Source organism: Mastigoproctus giganteus, chromosome 10, assembly GCF_048544385.1.
Source record: "Mastigoproctus giganteus isolate SK-2022 chromosome 10, ASM4854438v1, whole genome shotgun sequence".
Classification (NCBI taxonomy): domain Eukaryota; kingdom Metazoa; phylum Arthropoda; class Arachnida; order Uropygi; family Thelyphonidae; genus Mastigoproctus; species Mastigoproctus giganteus.
In genome coordinates, this window is record NC_143584.1 from 108,056,405 (window position 1) to 108,078,192 (window position 21,788).

The 21,788-nt window shown below is 36.7% G+C and overlaps 1 protein-coding gene across 4 annotated transcripts in view; it reads right to left on the minus strand.

The window, feature by feature from the left end:
• The window catches only part of Pex5 (peroxisomal biogenesis factor 5), a 321,598-nt gene that overhangs the window by 98,242 nt on the left and 201,568 nt on the right, over nt 1-21,788 (minus strand). For all 4 annotated transcript variants that reach the window (XM_090383596.1, XM_090383595.1, XM_090383597.1 and 1 more), the window contains exons 12-13: nt 13,397-13,467; nt 5,026-5,226 (exon numbers count right to left, since the gene is read on the minus strand). In XM_090383596.1, the coding sequence (XP_090239722.1) occupies nt 5,026-5,226; nt 13,397-13,467 (272 nt within the window). The remainder of the gene's footprint in view (nt 1-5,025; nt 5,227-13,396; nt 13,468-21,788) is intronic.

Below are 21,788 nucleotides of genomic sequence, written 5' to 3' on the forward strand. Positions count from 1 at the left end.
ACATGGCTGAACAGTGCAGTGTCGAGTTAGTTTGGTGTGACATAAGCAGAGTGTGTTACAGTGTGTAACCTAATGTCTCTGATGAGTATAATAAACAACTGTACAGAGAAATAGAGTGGGCCAGAAAATCAGTGTCTTATAATGGGGGATTTTAATTTCCCAGATATTGACTGGAATTTGTGGGTTGGTCACTCACACGCTAGCAAGGCTTTTGTGGCTTTATTCGATGATTGCTTTCTACAGCAGAATGTATGGGAGACAACTAGAGGGAGTAATACTCTTGATCTGATTATCAGTAGTGATTCTTCATGCATCAAGAATCTGCAGATAAAGGAATCACTAGGAGGCAGTGATCACAGTGTGCTTTACTCAAAGAGGTAACTACCATCAGGGGTAAAGGGAAGGGTTTTTCCTTTCATAAAGGTGACTATGGTAGTCTGAGACTGTATTTAAATTCTATACAGTGGGACCAACTAATGATGATGTTACCAACAGCAAATTCAAAATAGGAAGCATTCAAAGAATTAACCTTGTAAGGTACTAGGCTTTTCATACTAACTATGATATATTGTTCAAGGTTTAGGCCTAAATGGAGGTCAGATGAACTAATGAGACATGTGGCAAAGAAGAAAAATGCATGGGATACATATAAATTAAAAGGTGACACGGAAGCCTATGATAGATATAAGCGGGTCTTTAACCAAATTGCAAAGGAGGTTAGGCAGGCAAAGGCAGATTACAAGATGTTTGTTGGTTTGTTTATTTGCTTTTTAGGAGCATTAGCAACTAAGGCCATATTGCTCCGGGATATGTGGTGGTCATTCCCTGACTGTTCCGCATCCTCCGTATTTGGTGGTGACGGACTCAAACCCCGCTCTAATCAAGAAGCGTATGCTACGCACTGCTGCTCCTTCCCACCTGGCTACGGAGGTGCCAGATTACAAGAAATCCTTGGCAAAGGATGTAAAGAAAAACAGCAAAGAGTTCTTTACTTATGTAAACTCTAGAAGAAAGGGGATGAATCAGATTGGTCCACTTGATATCGATGGTTCAACTGTTGATGATCACGCTTAGGTAGCTAACAAACTAAATGAGTATTTTGCATCTACATCTATATTCTGGGAGGTGGAATGCCAGATGTGAATTAAACTCTGGCTAGTGAGCTAGATGATTTTGTAATAACTGAGAGCAAAATGGAGGAGAAAATTTTGAAGATAAACATAAGAAAGAAACCTGGGATGATTGGGATCTATCCAGTTATATTAAAGGAGGCAGCAAAGTAAGTAAACAAACAGCCATAATTATGACTGTGTTTACTGGAGTTTGTTTAGTCCAGTCCATGGATACTCAGGGGAGGTACCATGGACTGGAGATGTGCAAATGTGGCCCACCATTTCACAAAGGAGGATCAAAGGGCGACACAAGTAATTACAGACCTATTAGCTTAACTTCTGTTCTGCAGGAATTAATGGAGGCACTGGTTAGAGAAGCACTGCAGGATCATCTAGACAAGACTTCAGTTATAGCTCGGACAAAGCATGGGTTTCTTAAGGGGAAGTTATTATTATTATTTTTTTTTTTTAGGAGCATTAGCAACTAAGGCCATATTGCTCCGGGGATGTGCAGTGGTCATTCCCTAACCTTTCCGCATCCTTAGTATTTGGTGGTGATGGGCTCGAACCCCGGTCTAATGAAGAAGCGTGTGCTACGCACTGCTGCTCCTTCCCACCTGGCTACGGAGGCGCCTGTTAAGGGGAAGTTTTGTCTGACCTATTTGAGTGGATACTATGATGTGATCACAAAGGAACTGGATGCAAAGAATAATTTTGCTATCATATATTTGAATGTTAGAAAGGCTTTTGATACTGTTGCACATGGAAGACTTCTGCACAAATTGGAGCAGTGTGGCATTGGAGGCAAATTGCTGCTATGGATAAAGGGATGTTTGAGTGGGAGAGTACAGAGAGTGGTAATCAATGGACACTGTTCATTGATTACCATAAGTTTGCAGACGATACGAAGGTCGGCAGGGTTATTTTATGACACTAATGATAGTACACTGCTGCAAAAGGATCTAGAAAAGGTCAACAGATGGGCAGAGTGATGGCAACTGAAGTTTAACATTGACAAATGTAAAGTATTGCATATGGGAAGCAATAACCCCAGAGTAACGTATCAACTGTGTGGTACTAAACTGACAGTGGCAGAGAATGAAAAGGACCTGGGGGTAATTGTGCAGGCAGATATGAAGTTTTCTTAGCAGTGCAGATGGTCTTCAAGGGTAGCTCATGGTGTGTTGTCAATGATTTATAGGAATTTTTCTAGCAGGGATAAGGAGGTGATTATCCCCTTGTATAAGACAATGGTCAGACCAAACTTTGAGTACTGTATACAGGTCTGGAGGCCTCATTTTAAGAAGGATGTAGAGCTGTTGGAACGAGTACAGAGAAGGTCAACAAGTTTAGTGAATGGACCAAAGTGTTGCTCTTACGAAGAAAAGCTTAAGTTTTGCAAATTACAGTGTCTGGAGACTTGGCACCTGCGAGGTGATCTGATTGAGGTGTATAAAGCCTTGAATGGTTTGATCATGCTCAATGCTGATGGGATTCTTCCTCTTGCTCAGAATAATCACCTGAGAGGGCATAAATTCAAATTGAGGAAAGACGGTTGTAGGATAGATGTGCAGAAGTTTGCCTTTAGCCAGCGGGTGGTTGATTGCTGGAACAAACTTCCATCTGTCATTGCAGAAGTTGATAGTTTAAATATATTCAAGGTAGAACTAGACATTTGGAGCGAGTGGATGGGCAAAATGAGAAGGGTTTAGTTTTTGGCTGATGCTATATAAGCTTGCTTTCTTGCATCATGTGCCTTTACTAATGCTGAATGCTAAGTAACATCTAAAGATTGATTATTTTATGTATGGCACTGCCTAAATTGCTCTCTCTCTCTCTCTCTCTCTCTCTCTCTCTCTCTCTCTCTCTCTCTAAATATACTCCATGGGATCCCCCCCCCAGAGGAATTTGGCCCACCTTTTGGGGACATCAGGTGACTCAGAATCTTGAATTGAGACAATCTGAGCTCTATTGGTACTGGCACGCCTTCCTGTAGTATGGGGAGCAATATGGCCTTAGTTGCTAATGCTCCTAAAAACCAAATAACAACAACAACAACAACCTGTAGTATGGACAAGTGCCCAGAATCATCTCTCCAGGTGACTGATGCTTCAGGGTAGCCAAGTGGCCAGAACAACAAAACAACAGAACATCCATAATATGCACAAACCTGCACTTTCCATGTATCTTGCCCTTTTACAGTGGTACTGTTCTTTACAGAGATACAAGGTGGAGTATAACTGACATCTAGGAGCTGCCCCCTTACATGTCCACATGTAATAGTATTACAGAAGGTTAGGGAGGCCAAGGCTGAGTGTGAGGAGCATGAGAGGAAGCTAAGGTGGATGAATAGGGAACTGGCCAGTCTAATAGAGCAGAAAACGATGGCACTGGAAAGTTAGGGAACAATGAAAAGTACTGAAGCCTAAAAATAAAAAGCTACAAGTTAATCTGTAATAGCACCATGGGAAAGATTAGGGCAGACAAGGCTGAGTATGGTTAAGAGAAAAGAATGAGTATAAGGAGTTTTTCATGTAAGTGAATAAGAAGAAGAAAATGAATCAGATGGAACTTTGTGTACTCAGTGTGTGGAAAAGTCTTAGATAAGCCAGCTAATGAACTGAATTGATAATTTCCATCAATCTTTACAGATGAAAGACCCTTCACAGTGACAGAGGCTGAGACATATGAATTTAGTGATTAAGAAATTAGAGATGACTGTTTATTAGAAAACATTTTTGAGCCTAAAGGCAAGTAAGGCTGACAGATTTGAATGGCATATACCCAGTAATTTTGAGGGAAGTAGCCAGAAAATGCATTGTCCATTGAAGTTAATCATGAAGCCATCACTGGAATCAGGAGAGATTCCTTTGGATTGGTGAAGTGTTTATGTATTGCCAATACATAAACATGGTTCTAAGAGTGAAGTTGGCAAGCATGATCAGTTAACCTAACTTCAGCAGTAGATAGGGAAAACCTTGGAGGTAATGATTAAGAGTGCAATCCAGATACATTTAGATAGAAATGCATTCTGAAGGATACACAACATGATTTTGTTTAGGGAACATCATGTTTAACTAACCTGGATAACCTATTTTGACACAGTCACTCGTGAGCTGGATGTAAAGAACAATTTCAACATAGTTTATTTGGATTTTAGCAAGTTACTCTGTAGAGGTTACTATATAAGCTGGAACACAGCAAGATTCTAAGATGGATCACAAGATAGCTGCAGGGAAGAGGGCAGAGGATTGTGATTAATGGATACTCTTGAGATTGGTATAATGTCAGGAGTTTTCCCCCCAAGAATTGGTTCTTGGACCACTCCTGTTTTTCTGATTTTCATAAACGTCATCAAAGGTATAAAAAGGTGTTATGTCAAATTAAATTTTAAAGATGTAAAGATTGGGATAGTTATTACCGACCATTTCCATGCAGTGCTCCTTCAGGATGATTTCAGCAGGCTTCAAGAATGGTCAGAAAAGTGGCTGCTATATTTTACTGCAATAAAATGCAAGATCTTACACTTTGGGAATAGTAACTCCAAAATAACTTACACTTGGTGGGGTTGAATTAAAAAGGGTATAGAAAGAACAGGATCTGGGAGTTATGATATGGGCAGATATGAAGTTTTCTGAGCAGTATAAACAGGCAGTCAGGAAAGTTCATGATGTCCTATTGATGATTTATAAAACAATATTCTTCTGTGTCCAACAGCCAGGAAAGTCCATGGTGTCCTATAATGATTTATCAAAACAATATTCTTGTGTGTCCATCATTCACCAACATATTTATATAAAGTATCTCATTACCTGTGGACCACTCTGTATATAACATAGCCTAGATAAAATCAGTCTTAGTCAAAAACAGTGATGATCTTTACGTAAAAGGAGTAGTGTTATAAATGCCTTACCTTCTAAGTATTGAAGATGCTGCATATAATGGCTTTGGCTCTTCTGGCTCAGCTTCATCTGAAACAAGATGCGAGTATTTCGAATTTTGTCTCAGCCATTCTTTTAGTGTATTACAAGCTTGTAACTGCAAAGACTCATTGGTGTAACTTACTGCCAACGTTAACAAAGAAGTTAAATTGTTTGGCTGAAGTTCAATACATCTGTGTGAAATAAAATAACATTTTTCAAACTACAACTATACTTAACACATACCATAACATATACATATATATATATATAAATATCAATACTGTATTATAAATCAAAAGCTGTGATTACACTTAAAATATTTGTAATTTCAAATATCTAATACGGATCTTTATAGAAACTAATATTCATTCTGAGATCGAAGCTGTTTCCATTAAGCAATCCCCGATTCATCATTTCTGTCCAGTAATATTATCTCATCACTTGTAATAGTGTAGATGGCACACCGAGTGTAGGACTATTTGTCCTGTGATTGGTATAGTGAAATTAGTGATCAATGAAAGAGGTTCAACCAAAGAGTGCACAGCATTTCATGAAATTAATTGTAGAATGCAGTTACAGGAAGGTGTGCTACACATGTATACATTTAGATTAGATTTAATATATTACTGGAAGAAATATGTCTTTAAACTTTTCAGTGAGGTCACTTAAAAAAATATGTTATTTCTTATTTCTGCTATTTTCTTATCTGCTTCTTACTCATTATAGACAGTTTATAATATAGTAGCACAAAACTAATTTGAAAATTAGAACAGATTGCACTTGATGATCTCAGTTGTCCAACTTAGAAAACAAGAATTTCTGTGGAATTCAGATCCATAATTTGATGAAATTTTTATTTTTTTTTAATGAAAACTCTGAACACAAGAGGTATTAGCACCTATAGTACTTAGTACCGTGCTTGACTTGGAGGTTGAGAAGACATATTTGCTGACATTAGACTTGAACTTCTGTAGACTGCAATTTTCAGGAAATACATATGAAGGAAGATTGTTCCAGAAAACGGCAGTTGAATGAATAAATGAGGAAGATGAAAAGTTGGTTCTGTGAGTTTGAAGTTGGACAGAAAATGGATGTTGGCTGGCAGCGGCAAGTGTTCGGACTGTTTTGAAAGAGAGATTGGGAATTACAGAAGCCAATTCAGAAGAACAGTACCCATGGAAGTATCTGTAGAAAAGACATGCAGCAGAAACAGTACATCTATGAGACAGAGTGGAGAGACTGTTAGAGAGGAGTCATTAATTAACCTAACTCCCCTCTTCTGAATGGAATCTAGAAGCCTGAGAGAGGTTTTGGGGGCACCGCTCCAGATGTGGGAACAATATTCCATGGTAGGGTGGATTTGTGATTTGTACAGAGTGAACAGCTGTTTGGATGAAAAGTAAAGCCAAGAGCAAAAGAGAAATAAGTTTTTTAGATGCAGAGGAAGCAATATTTGTAATGTGCTTGTGCCAAGAGAGATTAGAAGTCAGGGTAATCTGTAAAAGAGATATATCAACCTGCCTAGAAATTTTAACCAAAGGTAAGCATTGCAGCAGAAGAATCCTTTTTGCGAGGAATTTGTAGCAGATATTCGAGAAGTTGAAGCTGATTGAGCAGGGCAAGGTTTCTCAAAATGGAAAGTGGATTACAATGTGGTATCATCCTCAAAACTGTGGAGAGGATTTCCAGTCAATGGAAGAGGTCATTAATATACAAGAGGAAAAGTGTGGGGGAAAGAACTGAACCTTATGGGACACCAGCATTAGTGGAAAAGTTAGAAGACACAGAACCATCTACCATCACCCTCAGTGAGCAATCAAAGAGAAAACTGGATAACCAATTACAAAAAACAGTTGGCAAACCATAAGGTGGAAGCTTGTTTAGAAGACAAGTTGTTGATCAGATGGAAGGTTTCTAGGTAGTTTAAGTGTTGGCAGTTAATTGATTTCTCCATTACTTTAGAAAGAGTAGAAGTAATTGCAATGGGATGATAACTGGATGGGAAGTATTTGTCACCCTTTTTAAGAACTGGCTGGATATGAGCAAATTTCCAAGCAGAAGGAAAAACACCTTTGGAATAAGAAAGTGAAAAAAGATGGCATAGTTTCGGTCCAGTGTACTAACTAACAACCAGCCTGCAAACACCATTTTAGAACTGTACCCTCGAAATGTAAGGAAGATTGGATCTCGCCATGATGTCCATCATAACCTCAAAAGTCATCAGTCATACTGCATGATGGAAGAGATGAGGAAGGGTTGACCAGAACTTAGCTCTGGAGACTAAACATGAGTTCCACTATGTCAAGCCTCCAACTGAATCAAGTAATACCCGTTTAGAGGAAGAGGGTATTGTTGCATCAAAAGTAACAAAGAAATTTATTTAAAAAAATTTTTATGCTTATTTTTAAAATTTTGATTTGATATTTGACAATTTTACTCTAGTGTTGGGGAGTAAAGTTAAAATAAGAACACATTAATATTTTAAAGTATTCATGGAGAAGAATTTAATTTTTACACATTTCAAAATTTAAAATTAAAAAAAAAAAAAAGTTTGCCACTATGAACATCCACTGCAAGTGACTCCCCCGGTGTAGAAAATTCACTGCTAATCTGGATTATTATGTACTTTTATCCCATTACCAAAACCAAGACATGAAAAATTCTATATTCCAAAATTTCACTATTATTAATTTACCCTTTTAACAATTTAATTCAGAAGACACTCTTCCTTTTTGATTTGCATGTAATTTTTTGCATTTTTAAAAGTTAATTTAATTTTATTTTGTATCAGTAGTGAGAGTTATGCAAGAAGCAAACTTTTACAGTATTAGCAAAAAAAAAAAAAAAATCTGTCCGTCTCCTAGAAGAATTTCTCTAATTCTTTCTTAAATTTATTCCAACTACCCACTTCAATAAAACCAGGTGCAAATCAATTATTATCTATTCTGCAATTCAACCTTCCTTATGTGTAATCAAAGAAGAGCAAGGATTCCATTGGCATCTGGTTTATTCAATCCATTGAAAGCCTTAAACACTTCAAGTCTCCTGAGGTTCCATTTGCCAATCTAGTTTTCCATGTTATAGATAACATTCAGTAAACTACTTGATGAGTTAAGGATAAACATTTAAAACATTAAATATCAGCAATGCTTTAATATTTCCTTATATTCTCATTAACCTCCAAGCATACAAAATTTTTCAGCAACACTGTTTGCCAAGGCAGTTAAAATTAATCCATTTTTCTTAAATGTATAGTAACTGAAATAATCTCTTCTGCATATTATACAGGCCATACAACATTTATCTGGTAACAAATTAAATAATAATAACAAAGATCACTGATTATCCATAAACTGAACATCTAACTCCTAGATTATCTGTCAACCAGTTGTTGACAGATAATCTCAGAGTTTGGATGATATACATGCTCAAGATGATTTAAAAGAGACCAAATAACTATTGACATCTTAAGAGTACTGAAGTATTTTTTCTGCCAACTAAAGATTGTGACTCAGAACAAAGTTCTTATAGTAATCAATTCTCATAAAAGCAATCAATTGTCTGCATTATATTATAGACTTGGGCATACTCTTCAAGTTGAATAAATACAGTTAACAGAGCTAAAACAATCATCTATTTACTATGCATCTTAATGTGTCCGTGAAAAACCAGGTAGGATGGATAGAATATCCAGGCCACCTCTAATATAACACAACCACTGCATGATACATAAAAATTCTATTGAAAAAAATAAAATAAATAAAATGTCTAAATTGACTATTACATAAATTTTTATTTGTAATAATTTATATAATGATGAATTTTTAATTTTACAGTGTTTTCATACATCATATCGGTGTGATTGGTATTACATTCCAGTGACATGGATGAAATTTACTCTTCATTCATAATGCTTTGTATAACTGGAATAATCATTTTATTCTATAATGTGATAGCTTTTTCTTACAAAAATTTATATTTAGATTTAAATAAAAAAAAGTTTAAATAACTGAAAATTTTTGATTTTTGTAAGAAAAAAAAAATAGCTTTTTCCCTTACAAAAATTTAGATAGCTTTGTTTCATTTTTCCTTTAATTTTACTCAAAGAAATTGAATTTGTCAATTTGTTTGAGTAAAATTAAAGGAAAAATAAAAATGAGAATTTTTTGGATCACTGGAACCTACTGCAGATCAATTTTCAGAATTAATTCATAAGTTCATCCACGAAATATGATTCCTCAAATTGTTGAATAATGGTATAAACAACTACACAATACTTTCTGCTCAATGATGTTATGGCAACAAATGTTTCTCACTTAGAATAAATATAAGTATAATGAATTTAAGTCACATTCAAATTTATGTGCAGAAAAATCAGTATACAGGCAACCCCCGTATAATATGGTGCTTCTACAACACAGTTTCGGTCTAACATGATTGATAAATTGCGAAAATCCTTGCACAACATGGTACTTCTACAACAAGGTTTCGCTCTAAAATGGCTTTAGAATTGCAGGAAATATAGCATAACATGGTATTTTTGAGCTGGGAAAAACCCTGCTATTATGGTAGATGTAATTTTCAATGTTTCCATTCCTTTTTGTGAATCCCTGCTGTTGACTCGCTAGTTGTTATCGCCTTAGTGATATTTTTCTAAAGCACATTTCTGGAGGTCACTACCATAAAACAATAAAAACAATTTGCAGTTTCTAGTTTATTGGTCTTTTCTGTTATTGTAATCAATTATAAACAGGTAGTAAACTCAATCTTGTTGCATCTGCTATAGTACCGATAGATGAAAGTCTGTGGGTTTTGACGTTATTATGGTGAAATGTGTTTCCCCTTCCATGAAATATTCAATCATACAAAATACAAATAAATTTTTAGAAACTCATTACTCCGTACCAGGTTTGCTGCAACTTGTGTATGCCATGTTCTTTTGTTATTAATTGATTATCATTTTTACTGTTTTAAATTTTACAACAAAAAAAAAAAAAAAAAAAGTCAGTGAACAGAAATATCAATTAGTATGTAATATTACAGTACATATTAATTAAGCTATGTATGTAAGCATAAATTTAGTTTTATTTTGCTAACTGGAAAATATTCTTCTGATTTTCACGTATCATTTAAAGCGGGGGTCCACTATATTTTGTTGGAAGATCCCTGGGTTAGGTTCTCTGCTATTGAACTTGTGCTTGTTTGAGACCATAAAAAATAATTGTGACTTCAAAGAGTGCAGAAGGTACACAAAATTTGGATACTGCGGAAGAGATTGTGCTTAGAGCAATGAAGAGGAAGAAAATTAAATGAATTATCTCACGTATAAGTATCACAGTTTGTAAGGTAAGACTTTTTTTTTTTATGAAAACCCCAAAAAACGAGAGGTATCAGAACCTATAGTACTCAATACTGTGCTTGGGTTGGAGGTTGAGAAGAAGAAAGAAGGTATTTTTTGACTTCTGTAGACTAATTTTCAAGAAATACGTATGAAGAAAGGTTGTTCCAGAAAACGGCAGTTGAATGAATAAACGAGGAAGATGAAAAGTTGGTTCAATGCGTTTGAAGTTGGACAGTAAATGGATGATGGCGGCACATGTTTGGACTGTTTTCAAAGAGAGAGCAGGAATTATAGAAGCCAATTCAGAGAAACACTGCCCATGGAAGTATCTGTAGAAAATACATGCAGCAGAAACAGTACGTCTATGAGATAGCGAGTGGAGAGACTCTGTTAGAGAGGAGTCATCAGTTAACTTAACTGCCCTCTTCTGAATGGAATCTAGAAGCTTGAGAGAGGTTTTGGGGGCACCACCCCAGATGTGGGAACAATATTCCATGGTAGGGGGGGGATTTGCGATTTGTACAGAGTGACCAGCTATTTGAAAGAAAAGTAATGCCAAGAGCAAAAGAGAAAACCAAGTTTTTTAGATGCAGAGAGGAAGCAATCTTTGTAATGTGCTTGTGCCAAGAGAGATTACAAGTCAGGGTAATCCCCAAAAGAGAGAGATCATTTTGCGTAGAAATCGGAGTGTCACCAGAGATAAGCATAGGAGCAGAAGAATCCTTTTTGCGAGATATAAGACAAGACAGTTTTAGAAGGATTGAAATCAACTAAGTTATATTTGCCCCACCGAAGAATTACCGGGAGATTGGCATTTAAGGAATTGGTAGTGGATATTCAAGAAGTTGAAGCTGATTAAGCAGGGCAAGATGGAAAGTGGAATGCAATGTGCTATCATTAGCAAAACTATGGATAGGATTTCCAGTCAATGGAAGAAGGTCATTAATATACAAGAGGAAAAGAGTGGGGGGGGGGAAAGAACTGAATCTTGTGGGGCACCAGCATTAGTGGAGAAGTTAGAAGACAAAGAGCAATCTACCATCACCCTCAGTGATCGATCAGAGAGAAAACTGGATAACCAATTACAAAAAATAGTTGGCAAACCATAAGATGGAAGATTGTTTAGAAGACCTTTATGCAAAATACGATCAAAACTCTTTGAGAGTCAAGAGCAACTGATTGTGTTTCACCGAACTTTTCCATTGAATTTGTCCATAAATGAGTAACATAAGCCAGAATATCAGCAGTGGATCGACACTGACAGAATCCATACTGGCAATTGCTGATCAGACTGAAGGTTTCTAGGTAGTATAAAAGTTGGCGGTTTATTGATTTCTCCATTACTTTAGAAAGAGTAGAAGTAATTGCAATAAGACGATAATTGGATGGGAGGGATTTGTCACCCTTTTTAGGAACTGGCTGGATATGAGCAAATTTCCAAGCAGAAGGAAAAACACCTTTGGAATAAGAAAGTGAAAAAAGGCAGCAAAGAACAGGAGTAAGTTCAGAAGCACAGGTTTTGAGAACAAGTGGAGAAATACCATCAAGAGCTGGAAATTTCTTAGCATCAAGATTCGTCAAAATTCTTCTGACATCCTTTTGATGGAAGACCACAGGAGGCATTGAATGGAGCGTGTTGGGAATGGTGGGGGGGGGGGGGTGTTTTACCAAGGTCATTAATATATTTGGTTGGAAGAAAAATGAGGTGCTAGCAGGTCAGCTTTATCCTTGGCTGAAGTGACAACATAACAATCTGGTTTTGAAAGACATGGGAGCAGAGATGGGCAAAAGTAACGGTCAATAGCTTTGGCAAGAGACTAGAATGCTTGGTTACCATTAGGGCAAGAAGCAAGTTTTCTACTCATAGACTGTTCAAAATCTAGTTTGGACTGATTAATAATGGCTTTACAATTGTTGCGTGCTTTGGTGTAGTCAGAAAATGAAACTGAAGAATTGGAAACAAGTCAATTACGATATGCAACATTCTTCTCTTGAACAGCCTTAGCACATTTATTGGAAAACCAAGGTTTAGATAAAGGACGAGATTTTAAAGTGGAGTGTGGAATAAAGGATTCCATTTAACCCCGGGGGCTCACATCTGGTGAGTATGGGCTTGGCACACCCAGGGTCCTGAGCTGGATATCATCATTCTTCTCCTTCTTGGTGATTTCCTTCTACTTTTGACTCTGTCTCTTAGGGTAACTCGGGATTTTTTTTTTTTTTTTTTTCCTCGTGCAGCATAAGCCTCGGGCTTCCTTGCACCATATGGCTATTAATAATAATAATAATAATAATAATAATAATAATAATTTCTACAAGAATAATTTCACTGACACGATCTGAGCAAACGATGACATCAGAAGTTTTGAAACAGTAATCCGACCAAGGAAAAGAAGAAAAGAAATCTCGCAAGTCATTGCATTTTGTATTCTTGTAATGCCAAACAATACGAGGTTGGGAATAGCCATAAGATAAAGGCTCCATTATTACTATGTAAGTTACTACTATTATAAAAATAAAGTTAAAATATTAAGTTATTACTACTATAAAAATTAAGTTTCCAATAGTTATTAAAAAAAAAAAAAAAAAAAATGCGTATTTTTGTTAGCTTTTGGAACGTAAATCTCGCCCTTTTTTACTAGTTCTTAGTACAGTGCCTTTTAGTATACTATATGTGGAACCTGGTCCCCATATAGTATGTGCATGAATTATAGACAAAATATATATATTACATGAAATATCAGATTTCTTCTAATTTATGGTATTTTTTGTTTTAATGAAACTGAACAGAAGCTAAAGAAAATTTCAAAGATAAAAATAAATTACTGAATTTAATTTATAACTAAATTATTTAACACACTTTTATCATTAATAATAACTTAATTTGATGATTAGCACTGATTTATTATTATTATTATTAATATTTATTAGTTCATTTCAGATATATGTTTGACCCACATTAGGTCCATGGTAAATGGACCTTGGAGAAATTTCTTAAAGATTTGATTAAAATACTATACCTTTTCAGTGCTGCTATTGCTGCAGGTTCTTGTTCATTTTTTGCTTGACTTGTCCCAAGATACTGCCATGCCTAGTTTCAAAAAAGGTTATAACTATATATACATAATTACTTTACAGTTTTCAAAAAAGGTTATAACTATATATATACATAATTACTTTACATATAGACTACTGCTATGATATAATACTCTAAACCAGTGGTTCCCATCCTTTTGTCACTCAAGTCACACTTTGATTTAAGAGATGCTACATTCACATTGCACCTAAAGAGTGGCTGCCACTGAACTCAGTGGAGTTTTTCCCAATCTTACAGTACCACAAAGTGCCAGGGCACATAAGGTGGGAACCACTGCTCTAAACAAAAATGAGATCATAATATCAATTACAGCAGATATAGTACTGATGATTGTTGTATTTCTATACAAAGTTATATCTGATAGTTATAAAAAAGTACATAAATTCACAGAACTTGAGACCATATTTTATTGACAAAATGCAAACAAAAGTTTGAATAAGGAAAGACATGTCATTTCTGAATAATGCAGATCTCAAATGTTGGGAGCCACTTTTTTTGTGGGATAAGTATAATGCTTTCTGTTTTAATGTAATGTAAAATTTTATTGATGTAACAAGAAAGAAAATTTACATAACAAAAGACCTGTCTTTTCATATTTACACCTAATGGTGTTGTGTGAAAGGTGTAATGTGGTGTTAAAACTAACTGAAAATTGCATAACAGAAACACTTATACACCATGTTCATGTAAATAATTTACTGTGAACTAAATGAATGAAATATACAAAATATTTATATATCCAAACAGCTGGCACTAGCTGTGAGCAGGATAAAGTAATAGTTTAACAGATATTTATTTAAGGTATACCCAGTAAAATAAAATAAAATAAAATATTTCCAGAAGCTTTCGGAACTCGTGTCCCTTTCTCAACTGACAGAATTTTTAAATACATGTATTTAAAAATTCTGTCAGTTGAGAAAGGGACACGAGTTCCGAAAGCTTCTGGAAATATTTTATTTTATTTTATTTTACTGGGTATACCTTAAATAAATATCTGTTAAACTATGGACCCCAGTACTCCAGGCCCATTTGTCACTAAAGTAATAGTATTCACCAGATAGTGAAAGGAAGCCACGGGTTTTTGTAGCATTTGCAAAAAAAAACAAAAAAAAAAAAAAACCCAAGTAGATAAGAAAATACAAATTATATGCTTCCCTCTTCACACAGGTAACTATCCAGTTGACCTTTGAATTTATTCACAAACTATTAGCCTTAACTACCTGCGAGGGAACTTGTTCCAGCAATCACTGACTTGCTGGTTAAAAGAAAACTTCCTACAATCTAATCTAAACCTTAACCCCTGTAATTTGAATTTATGACCCCCGAGTTCTGGAATTCTTAATAAAAGTGAGAATTCCACCTTCATTCATTTTACTAATCTCTTTCAGAGATTAGTAAAATGAATTTCAGAGATAAACCTTAATTGTAAAATTTCAGAGATAAACCTTAATCAGAATACCTGAGGTACCTGGTTGCCAAGTACTATAGCCCACATAATCAGTCATTCCTCATATGGTCATCCTTCTGCCGATCCCAACGTTCAAGTTACCCAGCTTTGGACTCTTTCAAGAAGCTTAATGTCTTTTTTCGGATGAGGTCTCAATACTTGGATAGAGTATTCCAAATGTGGTCTTACAATTGTGTTAATATAGTGAGACTATGACCTCCCTATTTCTACATAGTAACGTTCAGTAAATCATCAACAGGACACCATGGGCTTTCCTGGGTGCCTGTTTACACTGTTCAGAAAATTTCCTATCTGCCTGTATTGTAACTCTCAAATCCCTTTCCTCCTCCTCTGTTTTTAATTCAACCCCACCAAGTGTATAATTAATTTGTCAGTTGCTATTCCCCAAGCGTAAAACCTTGCATTTAGCAGCATAAAAACATAGCTGCCATTTCTCTGACCATTTTTGAAATCTGTTCAAGTCATCCTGAAGTAGAGTTGCTGAGCACTGACCATTAACAACTCTGCCAATCTTTATGTCATCTGCAAATTTTGGCATCAAGCCTTATATCCCTTTGTCGATGTCATTTATGAAAATGAGAAACAATGGTGGTCCAAGAAATGATGCTTGAGGGACCCTACTATTGACATTACACCAATCTGAAGAATATACAATCACAACACTCTGCCTTCTACCCTGCAGCAACCCAACTGAGAATCTTACTGGTAATCCCAACCTATTTAAGCTTATACAGTAACCTCTTATAAGGGACTGAATCAAATGCTTTACTAAAATCCAAATAAACTGTCGAAATTGTTCTCAAAATACAGCTCATGAGTAACTGTGTCAAAATAGCCTAATAAGTTAATTAAAATGATTTTCCTTTAACAAAGCCATGTTGTGTGTCCTTCAGAATGCCATATCTATCTAAATGTTCCTCGATTGCACTCTTAATCATTGCCTCTATGATTTTTCCTACCACTGAAATCAGACTAATGGTTTGTAGTTACCAACTTCACTCTTTGAACCACTTTTATGTATTGGTGATATATTGGCACTTTTCCAAAATGAATCTCTCTTGAGTCCAAATATGCCCTCATAACTAACCTCAATGGTTCAATACACTCCCTCACACTCCTTCAAAACTATAGGGTATATGCCCAACACCATGAGCCTTAGTAGCCTTTATGCTCAAAAGTTTTGCTACTAAACAATCATTTGTAATTACTAATTTCATAAGTCTCGGCCTCGTCTCGGCATGAAGGGTCTTTCGTCAGTAAAAACCGATGCAAAGTACCTATTCAGTTCATCAGCAACATCAGCTGGGTTATGTAAGATTTTCTCACACACAGTGCATAAGGGTCCGATCTGATTAGCTTTCTTCTTCATTGTATTCACATACACGAATAATTACTTACCCCCATTTTTTGCCCTCTTATCCACTGCTTTCTCATACACACCCTTGGCCTCCCTAACCTTATTTGTGAAAATATTACAAATCAATTTGAACCTATTGTAGGCTTCAATACTTTTCACCACTCTGTAACCATTATATCTTTTTCTGCTCTATTTGACCAGCCAGCTCTGCAGTCATCCATTTTGGCATTCTCCTCCTGCAAAATTTTCTTAAAAATCACGGAAGCCATGAATGTATACATTCGTGGCTTCTGTGATTTTTTCTTTAAAAGTATTCCATAATTCAAATCTATTAGACAATTCTCAGCAATCTGCCCAATTCACAGAAGCCATATAGTGCTTTAACTATCAGTCTACTGAATTTAAAACCTGTGCCTTTACCTTTAACTACTGCAATATCTTCCTTCATCTTCCATCTGCTGATTACATGATCACTTCTTGACAACGGTTCCTGCACTTTAAGCCATGTGATGTCATCTGATTCGTTAGTAATGATGAGGTCAAGAATATTCTCAAATCTAGTACTTTCTCTAACATGCTGGTACAAATAATAATGATTCTAGTTTATTTAAAAAAAATTTTCCCCATGGTGAGTTTCCCCTCCCACTTATTCCAATCAATCTGTGGCAGAATAAAGTCACCCACAATAAGACATTCTTCCTTGTTTGCCCATTCTATTTAGATATAAAGACTCTCGTCATATGCTCACAATCTACTGGTCTATAGATTACTCCCACTTTCATTGTTCCTTTGCTTTCAAACTAACTCACACCACACAGATTCCATGCTGGGAGACGTAACTTCAGACTCAGCAAAACCTCTTTTCACACTCAGGCTGCTTTTCATAAGAAGCATGACCCTCCACCCCCTGGGCAGAGGATCATGCTTATGAATCTATGGACAATTTTTACACAGTGAGCTGGTACTCCATCCTGCATAAAAAAATCAAAACTGAAAATTGATTTTGGACTGATCAATGCAATGATTTTGTTTTTTAGCAGTATCAGTTAGCTTTCTCCTGCCACTGTTTTCTCAAAGAAAAGGAAGACAGGAACTAGTAGTTTTCCGTGACTATTGTCAGGGAAATGGGGAACATGCTTTGTAAAAAGGATAGGTGGAACAGGACCAGGGTGTTTTTTTTTTTTTTTTTTATGTGAACCCCAAACACGAGATGTATTAGAACCTATAGTACTTAGTACCGTGCTTGGGTAGTACCGTGCATGGGTTGAAGGAGAAGTATGGGGGGAGAGGGTTGCCGGAAACTTTGCTCTAGAGACTAAACATGGGTTTCACCACTTCAAGCCTCCAATAAGCAAAGTGGTGGTATTTCACCGGTTGATGAAAGTCATCTACCACCTAAACTGCCAGGTGCAAAGGTTGATGATGTTCTAGAGCGGATATCATCTTTTAAGGGCACAAAAATTGATATAGTTGTACACGTTGGCACTAATGATATCAAGAGTAAGAGACCGGCAGAATTACTTAACAAGTACAGGTCACTGTTGAAAAAAGGCTTGAATTAGGGTTGAATTTGAAAGTGTCTGCAATTCTGCCCAGACAGGATAGAAGGGAGTATATGATGAGAGCCTTGTCGATCAATTCGGCCCTGGAAAGATTGTGCAAGGCTCAAGGGGTAGAATTTTTTTCAGCCTGGACTGTACTTGTTAACAGGAGAGACTGCTTCTACAGGGATGGGATACACTTAAATAAAAAGGGTGCAAGAATATTTGCTGATGCTATCGAGGCAGTGTTAGGTAGGTCGGAAAACTGCTAGCTTGCTTGGGGGGATACAAGGACTAATAGATTAAAAGTAGCCACTGGCAGAGGTGAAAGTGATTTTTGCACTGCTTCTATTGGAATGAGCAGAAGCCTGAAAAACAAGATGCAGGATATTTCAGAGACTGCTGGGAGTCATTGCAGTACAAGTAAACACATGGGTTGTGTTAGGGTAGCTAAGAATATAAACAGGTGCATGTATACTTGCATGTACACCAACGCTAGGAGTTTGGTAAATAAATTTGATGAATTTGAGGTATTGCTCAAATCATCAAAGGTGGATATTGTTGAAATATATGAGACGTGGTGTTACACAGATATAAGGAATGCAGAACTGGAATTTGGGGAGTACAACGTCTACTGAAAGGATAGACAGGATAGGAAATGCTATTAGTAGTAGTAGTAGCAGTGGCATGTGATGCAAGAAAGCAAGTGTATGAGCTTATGCAGCATCAGCCAAAAAAAAAAAAAAAAATCACACCATTCCCTCCAAATGCCTCCTCTCCAGTTCCTCCTTAAATTTATTCAACCTATCAACTTCCACAACAACGGACGGAAGTTTGTTCAGGCAATTAACCACACACTGGCTAAAGGCAAATTTCCCCACATCTATTCTACATCTGTCTTTTCTTAATTTGAATTTATGCCCCCTTAGGTTCGTATTCTGAACAAGTGGAAGGATCCCATCAGAATTCAGCGTGCTCAACCCATTCAAGGCCTTATATACCTCAATCAGATCACCGCGCAGGTGCCTAGTCTCCAGCCACTGCAATTTGCAAAACTTAAGCCTCTCTTGGTAAGAGGATCCCTTCATTCCCCTCACCAATCTTGTTGCCCTTCTCTGTACACGCTCAAGTAAATCTACATCCTTCCTAAAATGAGGCCTCCAGACCTGTAGTACTCAAGGCGTGGCCTGACCATTTCCTTATACAGAGGGATAATCACCTCCTTTTCCCTGCTAGCAAAATTCCTATATATCATTGACAAAACCCCATGACCTGCCCTGGCAGCCTGTCTGCATTGCTCAGAAAACTTCATATCTGACTGCACGATTACTCCCAGGTCTTTTTCATTTTCTACCACCTTAAGTGTAGTACCACACAGTTTGTACGTTTCTCTGGGGTTACTTCTTCCCATATGCAGTACTTTGCATTTGTCAAGGTTAAACTTGAGTTGCCACTTCTTAGCCCATCTGCCCACATTATCCAGATCCTGTTGCAGTAGCACACTGCCATTACTGTCATTAACAACCCTGCCAACCTTTGTAACATCTGCAAACTTCGACATTAAGCCTGATATACCTTCATCAATATCATTGATAAATATAAAAAACAACAGTGGACCTAACACCGAACCCTATGGGACTCCACTAATAACATTAGTCCACGAAGAGCAGCACCCATTGATTACCACCCTCTGTCTTCTCCCACTTAACCATCCTTTTATCCATTCTAGCAACTTACCCTTAATACCATTCTGCTCCAATTTGTACAAGTCTTCCATGAGCAACAGTGTCAAAACCTTTCCTGAAATCCAAATATATGATATCAAAATTATTTTTTGCATCCAGTTCCTTTGTAACCACATCATAATATCCTATCAAATTTGTCAGACAAGACTTTCCCTTAACAAACCCATGCTGTGTCTGAATTATTGCTGCAGTCTTGTCTAGATGATCCTACAATGCATCTTTAACCAGTGACACAATTATTTTACCTGGAACAGAAGTTAAACTAACTGGTCTGTAATTACTCGTGTCACCCTTCGATCGCTTTTTTGTGAATTGGGGATACATTTGCACATCTCCAGTCCGTGGGGACCTCCCTTGAATCCAAGGATGCTCTCATAATTATGGCTAAGGGTTTGCTTAGTTGCTTTGCCGCCTCCTTTAATATAACTGGATAGATCCCATCCACCCAGGTGCTTTTCTTATGTTTAACTTCAACGATTTCTCCTCCACTTTGCTCTCAGTTATTACAAAATCATTAAGTATCCTGCTACAATTTGATAACCTTCTGCCATTTTCAAACCTTAATAATTCCTCATGTGTGAATGTAGATGGAAAATACTCATTCAGTTTGTTTGCTATATGAGCAGGATCATCAACAGTCGAAGCATCGATGTCAAGTGGACCAATCAGATTCATCCCCTTCCTTTTAGAGTTTATGTAAGTAAAGAAATCCTTGCTGTTTTTCTTAGCATCTTTTGCCAAGGATTTCTCGTAATCTGCCTTCGCCTACCTAACCTCCTTTGTGACCTGATTACAGACTAGCTTATATCTGCCATAGGCTTCTGAGTCGCTTGATAATTTGTATGCATCCCATGCATTTTCTTCTCTGTTTCGAGTCTCATTAGTTCATTAGGTAACCATTTAGGCCTAAACCTTGAACAATATTTCTTAATAGGTATGAAACTTTTAGTAGCATCCACGATTAATTCCTTGAATGCTTCCCTCTTAGAATTTACTGTTGGTAACATCATCAGTTGATCCCACTGTACACAATTTAAAAACTGTCGGAGACCACTGTACTCACCTTTACGGAAGCAAAAACCCTTTCCTTTACCCCTGATGGTAATTAAATCTTTAAGTAAATCCCACGTCAGTACACTGTGATCACTGCCACCTAGTGGTTCCTTTATCTGCAAATTCTTAATACACGAATGATCACTGCTGATAACCAGATCAAGAGTAACCGAGTGAAGAAGGGAGTGTGGAAACAGAAAGCAGTCAGACAGTTCAGTGTAGTTAAAAAAAAAAAAAAAAAAACTGATGTAACAAAATTAAATAGGTTGTTGTTGATATGGAGGTTTGATGGCGCATAAGCTACTTTGGCTATAATGTGCCTATTCATTTATTATAAAAAGAGATGAAAAAGTTTCATAAATTCAGAATTGATTGAAAGGTCCAGTTTGCTTTAAGAAGTTGAAAAATTCAGAAATATCTGCATCATCTCCAATGAGATTCTCTAAAGTTATTGGTCTACGAAGATTAACCAGTGATAGCAGGGTTGAAGTTCTGTCTTGTTCATAGTAAGGGCAGTCAATGAGAATGTGTTTAATACTCAGATTTATATTACAAAGTGGACACTGTGGTGGGTCATTCACTGTGAGTAAATAAACGTGGGTCAGATAAGTATGTCCTATTCTTACCCTTGAAAGGACTACCTCTTCTCGTCTTGATGTGCGGACACTGGAGCGCCAAATTTTTGGATCATGTTTAAATTGAAAGAGTTTATTATTAATTGGAGAGTGCCATATTGCTGTCCATTTTGACAGGCATGCAGCCTGAATGGTTAATGCATAGTCTGATGGCGGAACAGGGATATCAGTTAAGTCGAAGCTAGTTGGATTTTTTGCAGCTTTATCAGCCGTTCCTTGCCCAAAATGCCAGAATGAGCTGGAATCCAGCAGAAGGTGACCAGTTGATTGCGTTCTTCAATTTGTAGTAATATGCTTTTTATTTCGTCTAGAACAGGGTGTACTTTATCTAAGGGGTTACGTAAAAGCCAAGATTGAGCTGAGGGAATCAGTGTAAATAACAGATTTTAAAGCACAGTCAGAAGAGAGATTCTGTAAAGCTGGTTTGATTGCCTATAATTCAGCTGAGAAAATACTGAATTCAGATGGCAAGGATGCTGAAATAACGGTATTTGGAAACACTGCAGCCACTCCAAC